At 40.8% G+C, this 20,632-nt stretch overlaps 1 protein-coding gene across 1 annotated transcript in view; it reads right to left on the bottom strand.

The window, feature by feature from the left end:
* Positions 1 to 7,177: 7,177 nt before the first annotated feature.
* The window catches only part of rfx7a (regulatory factor X7a), a 45,155-nt gene continuing 31,700 nt past the window's right edge, over positions 7,178 to 20,632 (bottom strand). The window contains exon 10 of the mRNA XM_010880219.4: positions 7,178 to 13,355. Coding sequence (XP_010878521.2) covers positions 10,092 to 13,355 — 3,264 coding nt within the window. The 3' untranslated portion in view covers positions 7,178 to 10,091. The remainder of the gene's footprint in view (positions 13,356 to 20,632) is intronic.

Genomic DNA, 20,632 nt, shown 5'->3' with positions numbered 1-20,632 from the left:
CTCGTTGTTTCAGTAATCTTTATTGGAGTATTCGAGCAATTAGTTAACATCACTGCAGATCCATCACACCCTGGATACAATCTGTTCCAGCCCCACCCCTCTGGTAGGCGCTATCGAGCACTGTACGCCAAAACGAACAGACACAGGAACAGTTTCTACCCACAGGCCATCACTCTGATGAACAGTCAACTTCAGACACTAGTGCCAGGCACAATCCCTGTATAACAACCCAGTAACTCTGACCCTAACATCCACCTGTCTACTACTTTTTTTGTCATCCTGTAATTCAGTGCAGTTCATACTGTATATATAGATACTGTATTTATCATATCCACCTACCTGATGTACATTACACCTGCACAAAAATTACTTATTCATTCCAGCATCGTTTGCCCTCTGCTCCATTACACTGGATATATAGTGTAACCATCATTATGTAAATAATAATACCTGTACAAAAATAAATATTTCCAGCGCCCTTTATACCATGCTTATTGCACTATTCTCATCAATCTACCTATGTTATTGTTTTGGTTTATGATGTGTATTTATGTGTACTGTATATTGCAGTCGGTGACTTTTGTTGAGTGTTCTTTGTTAAAGTTTTTTTTTTTATGAGTAAGCACATAATGAGCCTGTATAATCCAGAGACAAATTCCTCGTATGTCTACACATACCTGGCCAATAAAGCCGATTCTGATTCTGATCCTTCCCAAAATTACTGAGAAGTCTGGCTTTCGGTCTGTCAGATGACATTGTAGCAACATTGCCAGTAGGTGGAGTCAAAGCCTTGGCTACACCTAACACCTCCTAAATGTTTAAGTTCTGAACCCACCGGTATAACAAATCCATGAAATCTCACCATAAAATGCAAATCTGAGGTATGTCTTACCTTGAACTTGTTGCGTTTAATTATCCATTAGACTGCTTTGTCCTATTTTTTGTAATGCAGAACATCATACAATCTCTACCACATGACAGGTGTGTCTCCCAAAGTCCATATAATTTTAGCTTTAGACAAGTTAACCTCTCAAACAGATTCAGTGTTTTGGGGGGTTTGACCAGTCGGGACAGACGGCCACAAAGCTAATGCACAGTGGGTATTTCCTTGCCTGTTTGCTATGCTTTAGGCACATTTTAATCCCCTCCTATAACGCCACATGTTGTGGTGTCATTGACTTAATGTGGAATAATGAATAATATTTAAAATGTTTGTAACTTCACATATCGCTTGAAATAATTGTTGGACTGTCTCTGCACGCAATTCTCTCAATCATGGAGAGCGGGTCGAGCTAATAAAGCCTGGGAAGGTTGTCTTCACAAGCGATTTGATAGAACTTTGTGAAATAACTACTATGTGAAAAAGCAAATCTTCCATCATAGCGAGAAAAAAAAAATGGAGAACCCCAATCAATTGTGGTAGGTCCATATATGTTCATATCAAAATATCAGTAGCGGGTTACCTATTAACATCTACAAAGATTACTCGTTGGCTTGTGCAGTAACTGCATACATACAATCACCTAAAGGATTATTAGGAACACCATACTAATACTGTGTTTGACCCCCTTCCGCCTTCAGAACTGCCTTAATTCTATGTGGCATTGATTCAGCAAGGTGCTGAAAGCATTCTTTAGAAATGTTGGCCCATATTGATAGGACAGCATCTTGCAGTTGATGGAGATTTGTGGGATGCACATCCAGGGCACGAAGCTCCCGTTCCACCACATCCCAAAGATGCTCTATTGGGTTGAGATCTGGTGACTGTGGGGGCCATTTCAGTACAGTTAACTCATTGTCATGTTCAATAAATTAAATTAATTTTAAATTATTCAATTAATTCAATTAATTTTAAATTATTCAAGCTTTGTGACATGGTGCATTATCCTGCTGGAAGTAGCCATCAGAGGATGGGTACATGGTGGTCATAAAGGAATGGACATGGTCAGAAACAATGCTCAGGTAGGCCGTGGCATTTAAACAATGCCCAATTGGCACTAGGGGGCCTAAAGTGTGCCAAGAAAACATCCCCCACACTATTACACCACCACCACCAGCCTGCACAGTGGTAACAAGGCATGATGGATCCATGTTCTCATTCTGTTTACGTCAAATTCTGACTCTACCATCTGAATGTCTCAACAGAAATCGAGACTCATCAGACCAGGCAACATTCTTCCAGTCTTCAACTGTCCAATTTTGGTGAGCTTGTGCAAATTGTAGCCTCTTTTTCCTATTTGTAGTGGAGATGAGTGGTACCCAGTGGGGTCATCTGCTGTTGTAGCCCATCCGCCTCAAGGTTGTGCGTGTTGTGGCTTCACAAATGCTTTGCTGCATACCTCGGTTGTAACGAGTGGTTATTTCAGTCAAAGTTGCTCTTCTATCAGCTTGAATCAGTTGGCCCATTCTCCTCTGACCTCTAGCATCAACAAGGCATTTTCGCCCACAGGACTGCCGCATACTGGATGTTTTTCCCTTTTCACACCATTCTTTGTAAACCCTAGAAATGGTTGTGTGTGAAAATCCCAGTAACTGAGCAGATTGTGAAATACTCAGACCGGCCCGTCTGGCACCAACAACCATGCCCCGCTCAAAATTTCTTAAATCACCTTTCTTTCCCATTCTGACATTCAGTTTGGAGTTCAGGAGATTGTCTTGACCAGGACCACACCCCTATAAGCATTGAAGCAACTGCCATGTGATTGGTTGATTAGATAATTGCATTAATGAGAAATTGAACAGGTGTTCCTAATAATCCTTTAGGTGAGTGTATATTAATTTATTAATTGCGGCCAAAGGTGCCTCTGCCACCAACCTCAACCATACTGATTAAAATTTCATTTGGAAAATTCCAGAGCAGGTTATTTTGAGAAACACTTAAACTGCAAACATGTATCAATCACTGTTTAAAATGCCCTTAGGGAGTACACTAGCCAGATACCAACAGTAACATCAAGCTCTAGAAAACGAAGTGGAGCTGGCTTGTACACACTAAACAATAATCCAATCACAAAACAGGCCCACAAAGAAAACACAACACAGGAAGACCTATATTCAATTGGAGGAACTGACAAGGCAAAGTTTATACACAAGGCCCAAGAACGGAAGGGATGGAGGCTTCATCAGTGGCCTAAATCCTGCATTACACCGATAACACCATTCTAACCTAATTTGTTCACAAAAGCTCACATCTATAGAATGCATGGCGCCACAATAATTTACTACCCACAATAGGGAAACCTCTGTGCTGAAGTCAAATACGCTAATGTTTATTTCTGACCAGCAGAAAACACTACTCTGCAATGTCTTTAAATATTTCAGTAATGGAAAAAAAACAGCGTTCGAGCCCTGCCACAGACATAAATTACGCATTAGGATTTGTTCAGGATAGACTTCGCTGGCTACAACCTTCAGTAGCTACGTTATAGTACGCCTAAAATAAACTATTTATGGTTGCATTGCGACTATTTCTGGTGGATTTTCGAAGAATGCATCTGTTCATGCTTTTTGGGGTAATAGCCTATAGCATAGGTCTTCAACCCTCTCCTGGGGACCACCCAGCCATCTCACGGTTTAGTTTTAGCCCTGAACTAACCCACCTGATTCAACAGGTAAGGGCTTGTTAATGAGTTGATTCAGGTGTGCTAGCTCAGGGATACATAATAGATGGAATTGCTGGGGGGTCCCCAGGAGAGGGTTGAAGACCTATAACAAGCCTTTGCGCAGTGAAAGAGGGATTTCCACAATTATGAACTAGGCTTGCCTGGTTCCTTTTAAGTTTTTTCCCCCAAAGCCTGTTTAACTCAACATCCTGTCCACTGGTCATGTTTTCTATGTAAAACATGAGGAATCTAACAACGCTGTGTTCCCATTAATTTCTTTAATTACGAACTTTTACGTGTTGAATCTCAAGTCTTCTTAAACTTGTATTGTTGAATCTAGGTTCTGTCACGAGCCATTAGGTCCTGAGACCACTTAAAACGTTTACAATGTGTTTAATTTCTATACATTTTTGGGAGATGGTGTAAAGATCAAGACTCATTGCAGGCAAACAAAATGACTGAAACCAAGATATTGAAGTACTTAAAAAAAAAAAAGTTTATTGGTTTTTAAAACCACTTAAAAAAATCTCAACATCGGTGAGCACTTTCAATTAAAAAAGAAACTGCTGAAATGCTATAGCAACTTTATGAAATTACTGTACGGTCTGCTGTACACTAGAATACCATAACACGGCAGGGGGTATTTCTACAGACCTAAATGAAGAAGAGGGTTAAACGGACTTTCTTCCAGATCTGTGGAAGATACAGACTCAGCTGTCCCTGCTCACTTAAACGAAGGAGACAATCATGTCTGTTCTTCTTTTAAGTACCAACATCAGTGCTTTGTTTTTGAGAAATAATAAAATAACTTGTTCTTCACAGACCCATAAAAAAAGTAAAAACATCTATATAAACAGAACAGATTCAGAAACTGAACATAAAGAACAAATATGAATCTAAAATTAGTAAACATCAAACAATGCAAGTAACTTGTGAGTCGCTATACCTTTCTCTATTGTTTAGCAGGACCAGTCTTCAATTACAGCAAAGTGGTTAGAAATAATCTGTGCAATAGAATTCTACACACATTTCATTCATTGACATGGTGAACGATCTTTCCTTTAAAAATGTTATTTTAATTGTGTTTCATATTCTCATGTATGAGAATGAAGTAAAAGCCTTATCTCATTGAGATAAATGTATATTGCTACACAAGACAATTAGGTTTCTTATATTTTTGATTCACACTTATACATTGTTTTCACTTAGCTAAGCTCCTCCGTAAGATATTTGGTGGGCTTCAATCAACACATTTGTCCTAAAAGAGGTGCCAAAGCCTTGGTTCATTAAACGTTTAGTGCAATATTATGAACCCTTAAAGCTTGTTGAAATTTGAACCATGGCATTACACTGTCCACTGCAATGTTCTGAGCACAAAATCAGTCAGAGAAAGATATGCAATCTGGTAATATATCATAATACTTTCATTTTTTAATACCCATGCTATTTCCTCACTAGCAATAAAATTCTGCCAAAGCAGACCACTATAAATCTCAGGAAGCAAAGAACAAAATAAAACATCAACCAGAAAACAAACAGCCACAGCATTATCTGTAAAGGAAATGGCGCCAGCGACCACACACACACACAAACTCATTTTAGCTGGCTCCTGATCCAATACAGTATTTCTGGGGGTGCGCAGAACCAGTTTAGGGAATAACAATACAGTGTCTTTAATTTCTACCAGTTGAGATTTAATATTTACAAACTGAGGCTTCAAAATGAGTGCAACACAACAGTCAGCTGAATTAACCTCAATTTTGACCTGCTACATTGTTTTTTTTAAACCAGACTAGTAGTGTGATTTAAATTTTTTGCAGTGCTACAGTTAACTCACCAGTTAAAAAATAAATAAAATCACCCTCCCGTCCCCAACAAAAAAGGGAAGATTCCAAATGACATACAATGCTATTTTTCTGACTGGTGTCAAGTAAATTGGAAATATGTGGATTTGTTTTATTATTTTCTTTTTCAATAATATTTTTCTTTGGTATAGATATACAGTTCAAAAGATTAAAACTCCATAACAACCACAGGATCTTGACAATTAGCTATTCCCTTCATACACACTGTTCTTCTCTACCCTCTACAATAAGCTTTTAAACTTGTAATAGATGACAGTTACCCGTACCTTACCACTAAATGCCTTTTTACATCTTCTGTTGAAATAGGTCAACAACATTATTATTCAAGGGGTGAGAACATTTGAATTCATACAAATGTTTATGTAATTCTATATTAGTGATACTTAATAGTTTCTGTTCTCCTGGAGCTAGAATAAAATTTCTCACTATAGAAAAGGTAAATTATGCAGTTATCATAAGGTATTTTATATAACCAACATAATTTTTTAAACAGACAGGGTGATATGTTAAGAATGATCAGGTCAATATCACAAGTGTACATTTGTCAACACAAAATGTAATTGCAAATTTACTCTGTGAGGCTTGTTTGGTCTAATAATTTTTGTAATGTTATGGTTGTAATGAATGTACTGATGCATATGGCATTCTGAGAATAAGTGGATAGACATGGCATTTTGGGCAAAAATGCCCTCATTGGTTAGAAGGTTCTTGCTTGATCCTGCCTCCTTCCAGCATGCGTTTTTGCGTTTGGAAAATGTATGTACATTGCTATAGCGGTCAGCCCAGTATGTAGATAATCAAGACAAAAATTTTACTTTTTGGAAGGACAACTATTTAACTCACATTGTAAATCATTATAGGTCATATTTCACAGAAATGTGGAAAGATTGTAAAGCTATTTTAATTGCCAAAATCTAACACTTTACCTTAAAAAAAAGTGATAGATTTACCATAGAATGAATACTACCAAACCTAATTTGATCTAAATGTATGTGCATTGAAAACAAAAAGGGAAACAAAAGAAAAAAGGCAAGGGATAAACAAAATATAGATTAAAATGAACCTGCAGCAAAATACTTTTATAGTAGTAGCTGATTTAATAAGTAAAAAATATGCATAGTTTAAAAATAAATTGGAACAAGTATAGTCATTTTCCCCAAACAGTAAAAGTGGACTGTGAAATTCAACATAATCCCTTGGAGTCTTCACATTTTTGTTGCTTTAAAATTCACTCTAAAAGCATATAAGTATACAATTACTTATATATATATAGCAACCAATACAGCTGTGAACTGTAGATCTAAGAATCTTTAGTGGACTGCAATGTTTGAAGTTTCTCTGATGTCTAAGCAAATTGGTGGAGTCTCAGCCCTGACTTCAATCAGGAATACTCAACATCCCCAGAAAAGCCATTCTACAACTCTATCCAAAGTGTTTCAGAACCTGAGGCATGGTTCCCTTTAGCTTTTTACAAACAGAGCTCCTTTTTTATTATTTTTAACTTCGACACTCCATTATCCCTGCTGAGAAAAGGCCCTGATGATGCCACCACAATACTTGAACAGAGGGTTTAATTCTGTTAGATATTTGATGTAACCCAACATGTTTGGTTTTTTTTGTCCTAAAAAGTGACTCTCTCTGCTGTGTTTACTTGCTGCATTACCTCATGACCTTGTTACAAACAGAATGGGTGACTGAGTGATTATTCTATTTTTTTTTTTACATACAGACTTCCGTCTTCACTTTGTGATATAGCTCAGTCATGTGGACTAAATTAAATATTATTAATCCCTTTGTATTTTCAAGTACTGTGGAGGAAGCATCAGGTTGTGGCTATGATTGTCACTGGCAGGGACTAAAGATTTAGTTTGAATCAAAATAAATATTAAAGCAGCAAAGCCCCTTGAAAAAGCTTCCCTTCCTCAGTCTTGTGAAAACCTGTTGGAAAATTGCACATCTTTATGCTAAACAGAATGGCTTTCCATGAAGTGGTTAGGTTTCCTGGTCTCATTTCTGTCTTGATTTAAATCTGTTTAAATAATCATGAAAAACAGAAAATACATCTAGGGCTTGAGTGCCCCCCCCCCCAATTTTAACCATCACAAAAGATAATCTGTCCAGAATGACAATTTGTTTAATATATTTGTTTTGTATTTAATGTCAAATAGCTAATCATGTTTGAAAAAAAACTATGTAGGATAATTAACATCAATGGGAATGATGTCCACATACTCAATGCACGGTTCATTCAGATCAAATGGTCAGAGAAAAAAGCCATTGCTTATTAAGCACAGCACACACCATGCCATTTACAATCTGCTCAGTGGAAGTCAGAATTTTTGATAATTGTTATATAAGTTTTAAAGTATCTTAAATCTACCCATAGAAATTAGGGATTGTTTTATAAACACTTCCTCATTTGCCATTAACCAGCCTTATTTCCTCGTTCTATTGCTTCAAACTTTCTATTGTCCAGCAGATGAAGGCACAATCTTAGTCAAATTAGCAACGCATGCTAATGGTAGTATGTTAGGAACCCCTGTTTATAGGACTTTTGATTCATATTAATGGTCCTATGAATAAAACTTTGATTAATATTATGAAAGGTTCAAAGATACTTCCATGACGATTTAACTTTGGGATGTTAAGGCATTTGAAATCAGTAGATCATGTCATAGTTCTTGTTAATTTGGAAAATGTTCTATAATATTTATTTCACACTGAAAATGTGCAGTAGGTTGTTTAAGTGGACAAAAATACACTTTTATTACAAGACAGCAAATTGTGAAGACTGGGCCAGGGGTAGTTCCATTTTCCTTAGCAACTCTACATGACAAACAGGACAGTATCTCCTCCAGTCTACTCATTTTGATGTAGGGGTGTCTTAAGGAGGAATTCCTTTATTTACTTAAATGGATGGTTTGTGATTTTCACCATGAGGCCCTTTACTCATTTCCACAGGATAAGAAACTCATGGATACCATTTTAATGTTGCTGCTTGCAGTCTGAAAGTAGCTATATAAAGATGCGCAATTGTTAACTATAGTCCGTGCAATGGCTGCAATTAATTTACTCACGGTTAGAGTGCCATGACCTGGTTAGCACTAGCTTGCAGTACAACCTCCAACATAGATAATGGGTCGTATTGCCAAATTATGACTTTAGATCTATGTATATCTGTTAATTATTGTTATATACTTGTTATATATAAGTCTGAACTGTCAAAGTAAAAACAATTCCAGCAGTCAAGTATTAAAAAGCCTGATTGAGGTGAGAAATGTCATCTTCAACGTTCAACATTTTTTAAAGCTCGAAGCCCATTTCTTTTAGTTCTGCAGACATATAAGTGCAAGGTAGCTCTATAACATGTCTCTATTGTGATTGTTTTTAGTCTTAACACATACTACCAAACAAAGGATTCCTTTTCCTTTCGACACTAAGGACTGGGAGTTCAAGTAGTCAGCATTTAGAGTAAAATATGTCAGCGTTTAGGGTTAAATATAATGTGTTCCTAGGGGCTCTCACAGTCTCACTGTATTCAAAGTGCATTAACTATTGGGACAGAAATGTGAATAGGCAAAAAGCCAAATACATTAATCAATTTCTTCAATCTTGATTTCCTGGACTTAATTTATAATCTTAAATTTTAGTACACAATATCTATGTGAAGTTTGCATAACATTGCTAAATAAAAGCCGACAATATTCTCAGTACAGTTTACAGAGAATACTTCAGCTGTAAAATTCTAGATTGTATAATACTCTGTACAGTCATACAGTACCGTGAAAAAGTCTTAGGCACATGAAAGTCTTTTTTTTGGATAGTAAGTGTTTATTTGTAAAAAATACTTTTTTTATAAATTAGAACACTACCTAAACAAATGGCCTTAGTTCGACTTTCAGGTGCCTAAGGCCAATGCACAGTACTGTACATATTTTTCAAACAGCTGCCTTTTTCCTTGTCGTAAAAATCCATATTAATCTAATTACATGCTAAGTAGATATTAGCATGTACTGATTTTCTTTTAAACCAAAGTTTGGTAGATTTTGGTATTTTTTGTCTTGCGCCTGCAATCCTTATGGATACTTGAAAAAGAAATGAAAAAACAATGCATGCTACTGTAAATGCCCGCTCACGATTCAGATATGGCTGAAGAAGCCTAAGTATGTTAACTCTTCATTGAAATGTAAAGGGGCATATTAGGTGGGCAAACACCCAATTCAACCTACTTGCACAGAAAACACAGTACTTTTTTTAAAGCAGTTCCAAATGATGACACGGTTCCAAATGATGTGTCTGACAACTCCTGACTAAAAAGGAAAACCTGAATCAAAATTATAATCTAAAGATAAAGATTTTTGTTCTTCCAATGTCTTGATTTAAATGCTCTTGAACAAAACACTATGATGTCTAAAGGAAGGAAAAATGTATGTCAGCACCAGCGATAACCTGTGAGGGAAAACCAGCATATTTGTAATGTGATAATTTCTGTTCAGCCTGGCACTTAGACTGGACTCATGTCCAGAGTGTTGCAGTGTGCTATACAATGTTAATATGAATAATTACAAAAACATATAAAATATTTACAAAATATCACCCTCACTGAATTAAAGAAAAGTCTATATTAACCCATTAACCCAACTGTGGGCTGGTCTTTGCTTTCCAGCCAATCAAATCCATTGGAATTCACAGTCTCACTGCAAATCTGCTGGAACAGTGGATCATTCTTCAGTTCCTCCAGTGTTGAATCTTCATATTGCCCTTGCTGCTGACTGGGGTCAAAGAGAAGGTTTGTGTCCAAAGTGTTCAAGTCACTAATGCTACTGGAAAGGTCAGAGGTCAGTTGAAAATCAGAACCCACAGAGCTGAGTTCTGACACCTCTCCCCCAAGCTGATTGCCATTACTAAGGCTGTCGTTTGTTAAGAGGTCTTTAACGGTGGTGCTGAAATCTAGTTGCTGTTGTCGTTGCTGCTGCTGCTGAAGGCTCTGGGCCAGCAGCATTGACGGGCTCTGCTGCTGCTGCTCTCCAGGAGCTGATTGTGCTTGGCCGTCACTTGCTGGGAGAATCATCTGTTCGGTCCTAGGGTTCTTCATGAGGTAACCAGGTTTCTGGAACTCGTAAGCATTTGCGTTGGAGGTAACCCGAGCCTGGTGGTTGGCACTACTTGGGAAGCTGGGCGTGGTTTCCAGGATTTGTGTGAGGTTCATGCGGGCCGTGTAATTGGACGGCAAGTTGTTGACGCCCAGGCCCCGCACTGCATCGTCACTGTCCCCGTCCATCTTGCTAAGGAGCACATTGGTGATCTTTTTGCTGTTGCTCTGGCCCTGCATGGGCAGCACCTCTGTCTGCATCATGACGCTGAGAGGCACCGACTGGCTCCTCTGTGCCATGCTGCTGACGCCGACGTCCCCGCGGCCATTGGCGAAAATGTTGATCATCTCGGGGGTCACGGGGGAATTGAACGGGGACACCACTGTTCGGGGGACGTTCTGTAGGCCCTGGTTGCCACTCAGGTTCCGCTGGCGCATGGCAGGGCTCACGGCAGGGCTCATGGCAGGGCTCACACTACGACAGCGGAAGGTGCCACTGGCTGACGATGCGCTGGTGGCCTTGTTGTCCAGGGGGGCGGGCACAGCAAAGCCCTCCTGCCTGTTCTGGTTTACCACGCCGGCTAACTGATGCTGCAGCGGAGAGACAGGGGTCAGACAGCCGAAATGTCCATCATGGTGCCTGGTCTGAGCCTGATAGGACTGGCCAGGGACGGCAAAGGCATGGGGCTTTCGGAAATGGTCATCGACAAGGTCCTGATAGCCGTGCAGGATGCTGAGGCCGTTATTTGAGCTCCCCCCGCTGTTGTTGTAGCCATTGTTCATCCACTCCAGTTTGGCCTTGTCTGGATGGGTGGCCGTGGGCCTCTGCATCGGCTTGACAGGGCTGCTGGAGACAATGCCGCTGTCATGGTAGCCTGTCATGCTGGAGTTAATAGGCGTGAAAGCAAAGGGATTCCTGCACTCCACGGGGCTGGGGGGCACACTGCTGCTACAACTGGAGTGTGGAGTGCCTAAAGGGGTGTGTCGGCTGCTCCCCAGGGCACTGTCAACTGGGGTGGTGGGGTCCATGCGGGAGCAGGGGCTCTCCCGGGTCAACCCCTGACCTCCAGTCATGTCAGAGGTGGGGGTGGGAGTCGGGGTGGGGGTGTGGACGGGGGTGGTGCTGCTGTGTGCCGAGTGGTAGTAAGGGGTCATTACCTGGTTGGAGGACATCATGTTGCCCTGCATTACAGACTGATGGCCTTGAGGTGGCATGTCAGCTCCCAGGGCCTGCAGACTGCTATTGAGCTTCATTTGCTCTTCCATCTGCACAAGCTCCTCCACGATGCTGTCCTGGGTCATTTCATCGTCATTGAATTGGAAGTAGTCCAAGTCTGTCTGCATGGACTGCTGGTTGGCGGGGGCATGGCCCATCACAGCCAGGGGCTCCATGACCGGGGAGGATGCCTGCTTGCGGTCTGTTATCAGCTGGTTGTAGTCCTGCTGCTGCTGAGTTCCCTCCGACTGGCGACCGGCCCACATTGTGTTCCTCAGGTCACTCACAGCGGACTGCTCCAGCAGGGAAGAGGCTTGCATGTTGCCTGCATGCTGCTGCTGTTGCATTAGAGCAAGACCAGCCGTGGTATTAATGTCACTGATGCTGCTGGTTTCAATGGAGTTGGGAGCATCTCTTCTCTGCACGGTGCTCTGTGGTTTGACAACAGTCTGGAAGCCACCGTTTCCTATGGGGGAATCAGAGAGTGACAGGATTCGAGTTGGGACAGTGGAGTTCAGTTTCACAGTAACTTTGTTGACAGATGGTGCACTTTCAGATCTGACCGGGGTTCCTGCCCTGGGGAGTTTCTTCTCTCCTGCACCAATCCCATGCCTGGAACTATCAGAGCCTCCCACAGGTTGCTGGGAGATGAAAACCCTCTTCACAGGCATTGGGTACGACTCTGCACCAACAGCGGAGCGCTTCCTGGAGCTCTTGGAGGCAATAGGTGATGTGGAAATGGCAGTGCTGCTGTCACTGAGTGACAGAGAAATGCTGGTATTCTGTTTGGAGACCATGGAGTACAAAGTGCTTTCGTTATTGGTGTTGCTAATGCTGCCAAATGTAGCTGCCACAGTGTTGTTACTCAAAGAGGAGATTCCATTGCATCTGGTCCCAGCCATTGCCTCCAGTCCCAGGGAGCCTTTGGTGTGAGGGGTGGGCACACTTGCAGCCCTTGGTACTGCCCCTGGAGCCCTCTGGCCCCCTAGCGCTTCCTGAGTCATAGTGAGTCTGCTAGCGCCCAGGGCCAGGCTCTCATTTATGGCATCACCCTCCATCATCTTGACGTCGATGGTAGGGGTGGTGGCAGCCCGGCCTGACCTGGCCACGGGGGATGGGGTGGGCGTTGCAGAGCCACTCCTGGCTTGTAGGCTGGGCTTGCTCTCCTCCAGGGCCACAGTGCTACCCGTGCCAGCCGGAGCAGGACGTAATGTGGTGTTGGTGAGGCTGGCGGTAGTGCTGCTATTGGGAGCCATGGATATGGTGGTCATCTTGACCATGTTGAGAGAACTGACATGGGCCGAGGGCTGCATCACGGTTTTGATGGGGCTGTTGGTGATGAGAAGTGCAGGGGGAGAGCGCAGGGTGATTGCACTAGTAGACGAGGGTTTTGGCAGGATCTGGGCATAGCGGTGACGGGCAGACCGGTCCCCCACAGGGCTGGCTGGGATGTTCTGAGGGGTCTTGGGACACTTGACAGGTTGCATTGACTGGGTCACCACCTGAAAGTTGACAGGCAAAACCTTTCCCTCTGATGTTCCCACAGGACTGGGGGACATGAGTTGCCTGCTCCTCTGTACCTGCATACACACAGCAAAACAAGACGAGTTAATCATGTAAAAGTATGTAACATTGATTGTATTATGATGGTATGAAGCATCTGTTGCAAATCTGCACGTGATATATAGTTCTCAAACTCAAGGTTAGTGCTTGTGTTTATAGTTTTACTAACAGGAACACAACAAATATAGTGTGAGAACATGAGTTTACAGTTTGAAATTTACTGGAGTCGGTCTAAAATGTGGAAGGGGTATCCAACATTTGTTAGTTTTTTTACTTGGGGAATGCTTGCGTTTTACATTTGCTTTACATACATACACTGGTTAATAAAAATCTACAGACCCCACATTTTGTTTTTTAAATATAAAAATGGATTACATAGGAATTTGTTCTTATGTTTTCACACATAAGCAATATTTGGTGGAAGACATGGCAACATTCAGTACGGCATTGTTTCTGTCAGACTTTGTCAGCTAAAACTTAGCAAGGCCCTATTCATACTTAGTTATCTTGATGGTTATTCAATTTAAATAACATTTACATAATATGTACAATACACTTTTGAACTTACAATAGAAACGTATCACATACAAAAAGCTTGAACAGTGCAGATGGAAAACATGCACGCACAGCGACCATAAAATATTTTCTGTCACCTTGGCAGCAGGGTTGGGAAGCTGGTTGTCAATTTTTTCATCAGTTTGGTTATTTTCAAGAACTAAAGTTTGATTTATAAAGAATAACTAGCGACTATAGACAGAAACATGGATTTCTACATCAATACTAAAACAAGAAACCAGGCAAACCTAGTTTAGCCGGCCTGCAATAAAAAGTGACAATCATTGTTACCCTCCCTGGATTTGAACCCAGGTCTCCCACGTAAGAGACTGTCTTTAACCACTACGCCATGGAGCCACACATCATTAACCTCACGCCGAGTTTCAATATGTCGCTAGACACCATTAAATATTGTGTTAAACTGAGTAACGTTTCTTATTAAGTTTACCTCCACCACAAATAGCATCTTTGAACAGTATGGCTTTTGCCTATCCTGAACAAATCCTAATACAAAATTCGAAAATACACCAGAAATAGTCAATTAGTCTAGTTATCTTAGGCTTCCTATAACATAGCTACTGAAGGTTGTAGCCAACGAAGTTTGTCTATCCTGAACAAATTCTCTTTTACCACAGCTAATTAGCCATTTGTGAATGACATTGATACAATATCTTTCAATATAGGTGACAGAGTTTTTCATCAAGTGAAAAGATGAGAGAATCGTGTAGCCAGCGAAGTGTTTGCCCATCCTGAACAAACCCAAATATCCCCCTGAACTGTTTTATTTTAGGCTTCCTATAACATAGCTACTGAAGGTTTTAGCCAGTGAAGTGTTTGTCTGTCCTGAACAAATCCTAAGGCATCACGTGTTTTGACTGGGACAGGAGTTGAACACGGGACCTGTGGTTCTGCAGTCCTAGTCTCTAACCACTATGCAATTTAACAAAGGGTTAAATCGCTCCGCTTACGCAGTCCAGCAAATATTGAAATTTGAGTTTCTGGTCATTATAGGCTCATTACAAGCGAAGGCAGATGTCAGCAGCCTCAAAAGGACAGCGCCGCTATAGAGATTGACAGCCATGCCGTTGCAGTCTGAAATATCACTTGTGTTACAGCAGGTTAATGAATAATATATCAATTTACAGCAGTAAGACAGCCCAGCCAACAAAAAAGGGAAACGTTTAATGTGCATTATGAATTCCCAGACCGTTGATAAGATGACACGTTGACGTTACAGGATGTGTATGCTTGATTCATGGACATCACACTAAACCCATGGTTTCCATTTTGCTTACATATGAAACCAATAGTGTTAATAGCATTTCTGTGTTCTAAAAAAAATACATTATTACATCAGATGGTTCCAGATCATCTTACAGAACAATGACACAATTAATTCTGACTGTGATTATGATGTTCTCTTATAGATTCCTGAAGTATCATAGTTTGGATTCTCTTTAGGATCAAGACAAAGAAACTCTGGTCCTGCATCCAGGGTGAATCAGCCAGTAACGCTGGCATGCATAAGGAGCTTTCATTTGCTGTTTTTGTTTTGCCGTTGCCCAGCCTCCAAGACATTATGCGAGAAGCCAAATTAAAATAAATTGCCTGTAAACTTTACATCAAATCAGTTAGGTCCAGAAATATTTGGACACTGACAACTTTCATAATGTTGGCTCTGTACACCACCACAATGGATCTGAAATGAAACATCCGAGATGCAATTAAAGTGCAGACTTTCAGCTTTAATTCAAGTGGTTGAACAAAAATATTGTATGAAACGAGTTGCAAGGAATTGCAACCATTTTCATACATAGTCTCCTTATTTCAGGGGTTAAAATATAATTGAAAAATGAACACAATCATAAATAAAATGTTTGCCTTTACAGCAGCTGTCTTCAGTTGTTGTTTGTTCGTGGGTCTTTCTGCCTTAGGTTTAGTGTTCAGCAAGTGAAATGCATGCTCGATTGGGTTGAGATCAAGTGATTTACTTATTTTCCTTAAAAAAAATCCTGGGTTGCTTTCACTGTATGTTTTCGGTCAACCGTCCATCTGTAAAGTGAAGCGCCGTCCAATCAACTTTGCTGAATTTGGCTGAATCTGAGCAGACAATATTCATCCGGCTGTTTCTGTCTTCTGTTACATCATTAATAAACACCATTGTTTATGCCATTGGAAGCCATGCATGCCCATGCCATCACACTGCCCCCACTGTGTTTTACAGATGATGTGGTATGCTTTGGATCATGAGCCGTTCCAAGCCTTCTCCATAATTTTTTCTTCCCATCATTCTGGTACAGATTAAATTTTTTTCAGCCTAAGGATGGCCTGTTTCACTTGCATTGAGTGCTCCTTTGACCACATGTTGTGGGTTCACAGCAACAGCTTCCAAATGCGAATGCCACACCTGGAATCAACTCCAGACCTTTTTCCTGCTTAATTGATGAAGAAATAACAAAGGAATAGCCCACACCTGTCCATTAAATGGCTTTTGAGTCAATTGTCCAATTACTTTTGGTCCCTTGAAAAAGAGGGGGCTGGAGATATTAAAGAACTGTAATTCCTAAACCTTCCTCCAATTTGGATATGAATACCCTCAAAATAAAGCTGAGAGACTGCACTTTAAGCCCATATTCATTACTTAACTATAACCTGAATATATTTTGGTAGACAGACACTATCCAATTATCTACAGACCAAACTATATCAACTTAACCACCCACCAAGATATGAACCCCAATAACAACCAATAACTATTGGAAAATGCAATGTGGTGATGACTAGAGCTAATGAATGCTTACATTATCTGTAGCTGATAATAGCAACTTTAACCAGCTACGCTTAGCGACTTCAATCCATGTTAATAGTTAGTCACCTATGCAAATAAAGAAATCAACTACCTTTGTGGTAAGCAAACTACATACATGTACAATCAGGCTCTGTTGACTTCCAGGAAAACATTATGGTTGTTTATAATCATAATCAGTGGTGTAATTGCCTCTGGTCTGCAATGTCACACTTTTACACTAGGTGTCAGTATTTTCAAATACAGGTTAGAATTGTAAAAGGTTAATCAATATCTTTTTTTACGTCAGCAGCCTTGCTCAATACCGATAACCAGCATAAAACCACAAATAAAATGTAATATAGTGTTGAAGCACAGTGGCAAGGGTCTAGGTTATCAGAGTACATAGGGCCATTCATCACCTGAAAAACCTCTAAACGTGTCTTTTACATAATAAGCATTATTACATTGGTTGTTAATACATTGAAGATATTTGATGTCATTAGGATAATGAATAAAAATGAAATAACATTGCAGTGAAAGTTGTTGTTACTAAGTGCCATTAGCTTGCACCCTGTCCCTGTCTTTGAGTTCAGTGAGTCTCTGGTGCATTTAAAAATGTATGGAACAATGTTGCTGACAACTTTTACTTTTTGGCTGTGATGTTTGGAATTCTAATATCTAACTTACAGTACTGTGCAAATGTCTTAGGCACCAGAAAGTAAACCTAAAGTCCTTCATTTGGATAGTTTATTTGTAAAAAATAATATATTAAATCACTTTCTACCCAAATAAATGGCCTTAGTTCAGCTTCCAAGTACCTAAGGTTTTGTGAACAGTACTGTCTAGATATGACCAGACAAGCCAAACTATTTTAAAACTGTTTTGACAACTTTAACAGTATCACATTATTATTTAAACTTCAGTGTGGAAATATATACAAAATTTAACAGCACTGGCTTTAAACTGCACTGCACCTTCAAAGTATAGGCCATAACTAAATTTAAATAAAGGGTTTTTATTCACATACTTTGCAAAAAACATCCATACATGTACAGTTGTTCATACGTTTGCATACCCTGGCAGAAATTGTGAAATGTTGGCATTGATTTTGAAAATATGACTGATCATACAAAAAGGTATTATTTAAGGATAGTGATCATATGAAGCCATTTATTATCACAGTTGTTTGGCTCCTTTTTCAATAATAATGATAACAGAAATCACCCAAATGGCCCTGATCAAAAGTTTACATACCCTTGAATGTTTGGCCTTGTTACAGACACACAATGTGACACACACAGGTGAAAATGGCAATTAAAGATGAATTTCCCACCTTTAATTGCCAAAATTAAGTGATCTCTTGATGCCAAGCCAAGGTCAGGTAGACCAAGAAAGATTTCAGCCAAAACAGCCAGAAGAATTGTTTGGGATACAAAGAAAAATCCACAGGTAACCTCTGGAGAAATACAGGCTGCTCTGGAAAAAGACGATGTGGTTGTCTCAAGGACCAAAATACGACAATACTTGAACAAAAATGAGCTGCATGGTCAAGTTGCCAGAAAGAAGCCTTTACTGCGCCAATGCCACAAAAAAGCCTGCTTATAATATGCCCAACAACACCTTGACACGCCTCACAGCTTCTGGCACACTGTAATTTGGAGTGACAAGACCAAAATAGAGCTTTATGGTCACAACCATAAGCACTATGTTTGGAGAGGGTCAACCAGGGCTATAGGGAACAGAATACCATCCCCACTGTGAAGCATGGTGGTGGTTCACTGATGTTTTGGGGGCTGTGTGAGCTCTACAGGCACAGGGAATCTTATGAAAATTGATGGCAAGATAATGCAGCATGTTATCAGAAAATACTTGCAGATAATTTGCATTCTTCTGCACGAAAGCTGCACATGGGACGCTCTTGGACTTTCCAGCATGACAATGACCCTAAGCACAAGGCCAAGTTGACCCTCCAGTGGTTACAGCAGAAAAATGTGAAGGCTCTGGAGTGGCCATCACAGTCTCCTGACCTTAATATCATTGAGCCACTCTGGGGAGATCTCAAACGTCCGGTTCATGCAAGACGACCAAAGACTTTGCATGACCTGGAGACATTTTGCCAAGACGAATGGGCAGCTATAACATCTGCAAAAATTCATTGTCATTGATGTTCAAGGGGGCAACACAGTATTAAGAGCTAAGGGTATGCAGACCTTTGGGGTCAGTAAAAATGTTTTCTTTGTTGCCATGGTTTGTTTTATGATTGTGCCATTCTGTTATGATCTACAGTTGAAAGTGAATCCCATAAGAAATAAAATGAAATAGAAATGTTTTCTTTACAAATGCTGCATATATTACCAATACTCCAAGGGAATGTACATTTTTTGCACAACTGTACACACACTGAAATTCTGAATTACATTTCCAACAATGAGTTAAAATGAGACATAGTCAATAGCTCAACATATCAACCTACGAGCAGGCAATAAAAGAAAGGCCTCCGCAGTGTTTACCAAACACTGGTTTGAAAAAATTGCGTGTCTGTTCAACCAGTCCAGTAAATTTGGTGATGTTAACATTCATGTCAGTGTCCTTTGACTCAAAGTACAGGACAGACTGACTGCATTAATATTGGTCTTTGGGAGATTTGTTTGAAGGTACTGAGCTGTCACTTGAGTTAGTAAACACAAAGCTCTCACACCAATCAATCCCACAAAAGAAATGTATATTCTAAGTCCCTAAAGTCCACCACAGAGGCTGGAAGGTGAATGGTAATAAAGAGAGCCATAACAACATAGATCTGGCTGCCACCCTAGGTAACTCAAGCTACCATAAAATATAAAAAGATAAAACAAGATCTTGTGGCAAGATGGAGCCTGTGAAGTGACAGTCACAGATAGTGTAGTGCCAATTATGGCCTTGCCACAACAACTCCATAGCAAATGCCAAATGGTCGAAGAGTGAGGCTTGTTTCCTCCAAGCACATCTCACCAAGCCGCTTGGTTTCTTATTGCAGGGATACACATGCCTGTGGGTAACATTCCCCAGTGTACCATCACTATTGATGTTTGCCGGTGCCCAACCTACCTCAAGAAGTTGCTTGAGCACAATATGACAAGGCTGCCCTGTCCAACACTACCTATCCAACCCAGGCAGCGCCGATGCAATTTGTGATCCCCTATTCAAATCCCAGGCATTGACGATATGCCCGATCGGGTTGGCCTGGCAGTAATGATGCCGTTCCTCTCCAAGACACTTACACCACAACCCGATCGGGTTGGCCTGGCAGTAATGATGCCGTTCCTCTCCAAGACACTTACACCACAACCCGATCGGGTTGGCCTGGCAGTAATGATGCCGTTCCTCTCCAAGACACTTACACCACAACCCGATCGGGTTGGCCTGGCAGTAATGATGCCGTTCCTCTCCAAGACACTTACACCACAACCCGATCGGGTTGGCCTGGCAGTAATGATGCCGTTCCTCTCCAAGACACTTACACCACAACCCGATCGGGTTGGCCTGGCAGTAATGATGCCGTTCCTCTCCAAGACACTTACACCACAACCCGATCGGGTTGGCCTGGCAGTAATGATGCCGTTCCTCTCCAAGACACTTACACCACAGCCCGATCGGGTTGGCCAGGCAGTAATGATGCCGTTCCTCTCCAAGACACTTACACCACAGCCCGATCGGGTTGGCCTGGCAGTAATGATGCCGTTCCTCTCCAAGACACTTACACCTCAACCCGATCGGGTTGGCCTGGCAGTAATGATGCCGTTCCTCTCCAAGACACTTACACCACAGCACGACTCTTGGGCCCATAAACATAATTTCTGAGGCAATTTGAAGAGAGAGGAGGGCGTGCAACAATGTTTTTCTTTTTACCGGATAAGGGGGGTAATGTGAAAATATTTGTAATTGTTAAAGGGATTACAATTTAAAATCATCCCT

This window comes from Esox lucius, chromosome 2, assembly GCF_011004845.1.
Source record: "Esox lucius isolate fEsoLuc1 chromosome 2, fEsoLuc1.pri, whole genome shotgun sequence".
In the NCBI taxonomy this organism is placed as follows: domain Eukaryota; kingdom Metazoa; phylum Chordata; class Actinopteri; order Esociformes; family Esocidae; genus Esox; species Esox lucius.
This window is presented reverse-complemented; position numbering and strand designations above follow the sequence as displayed.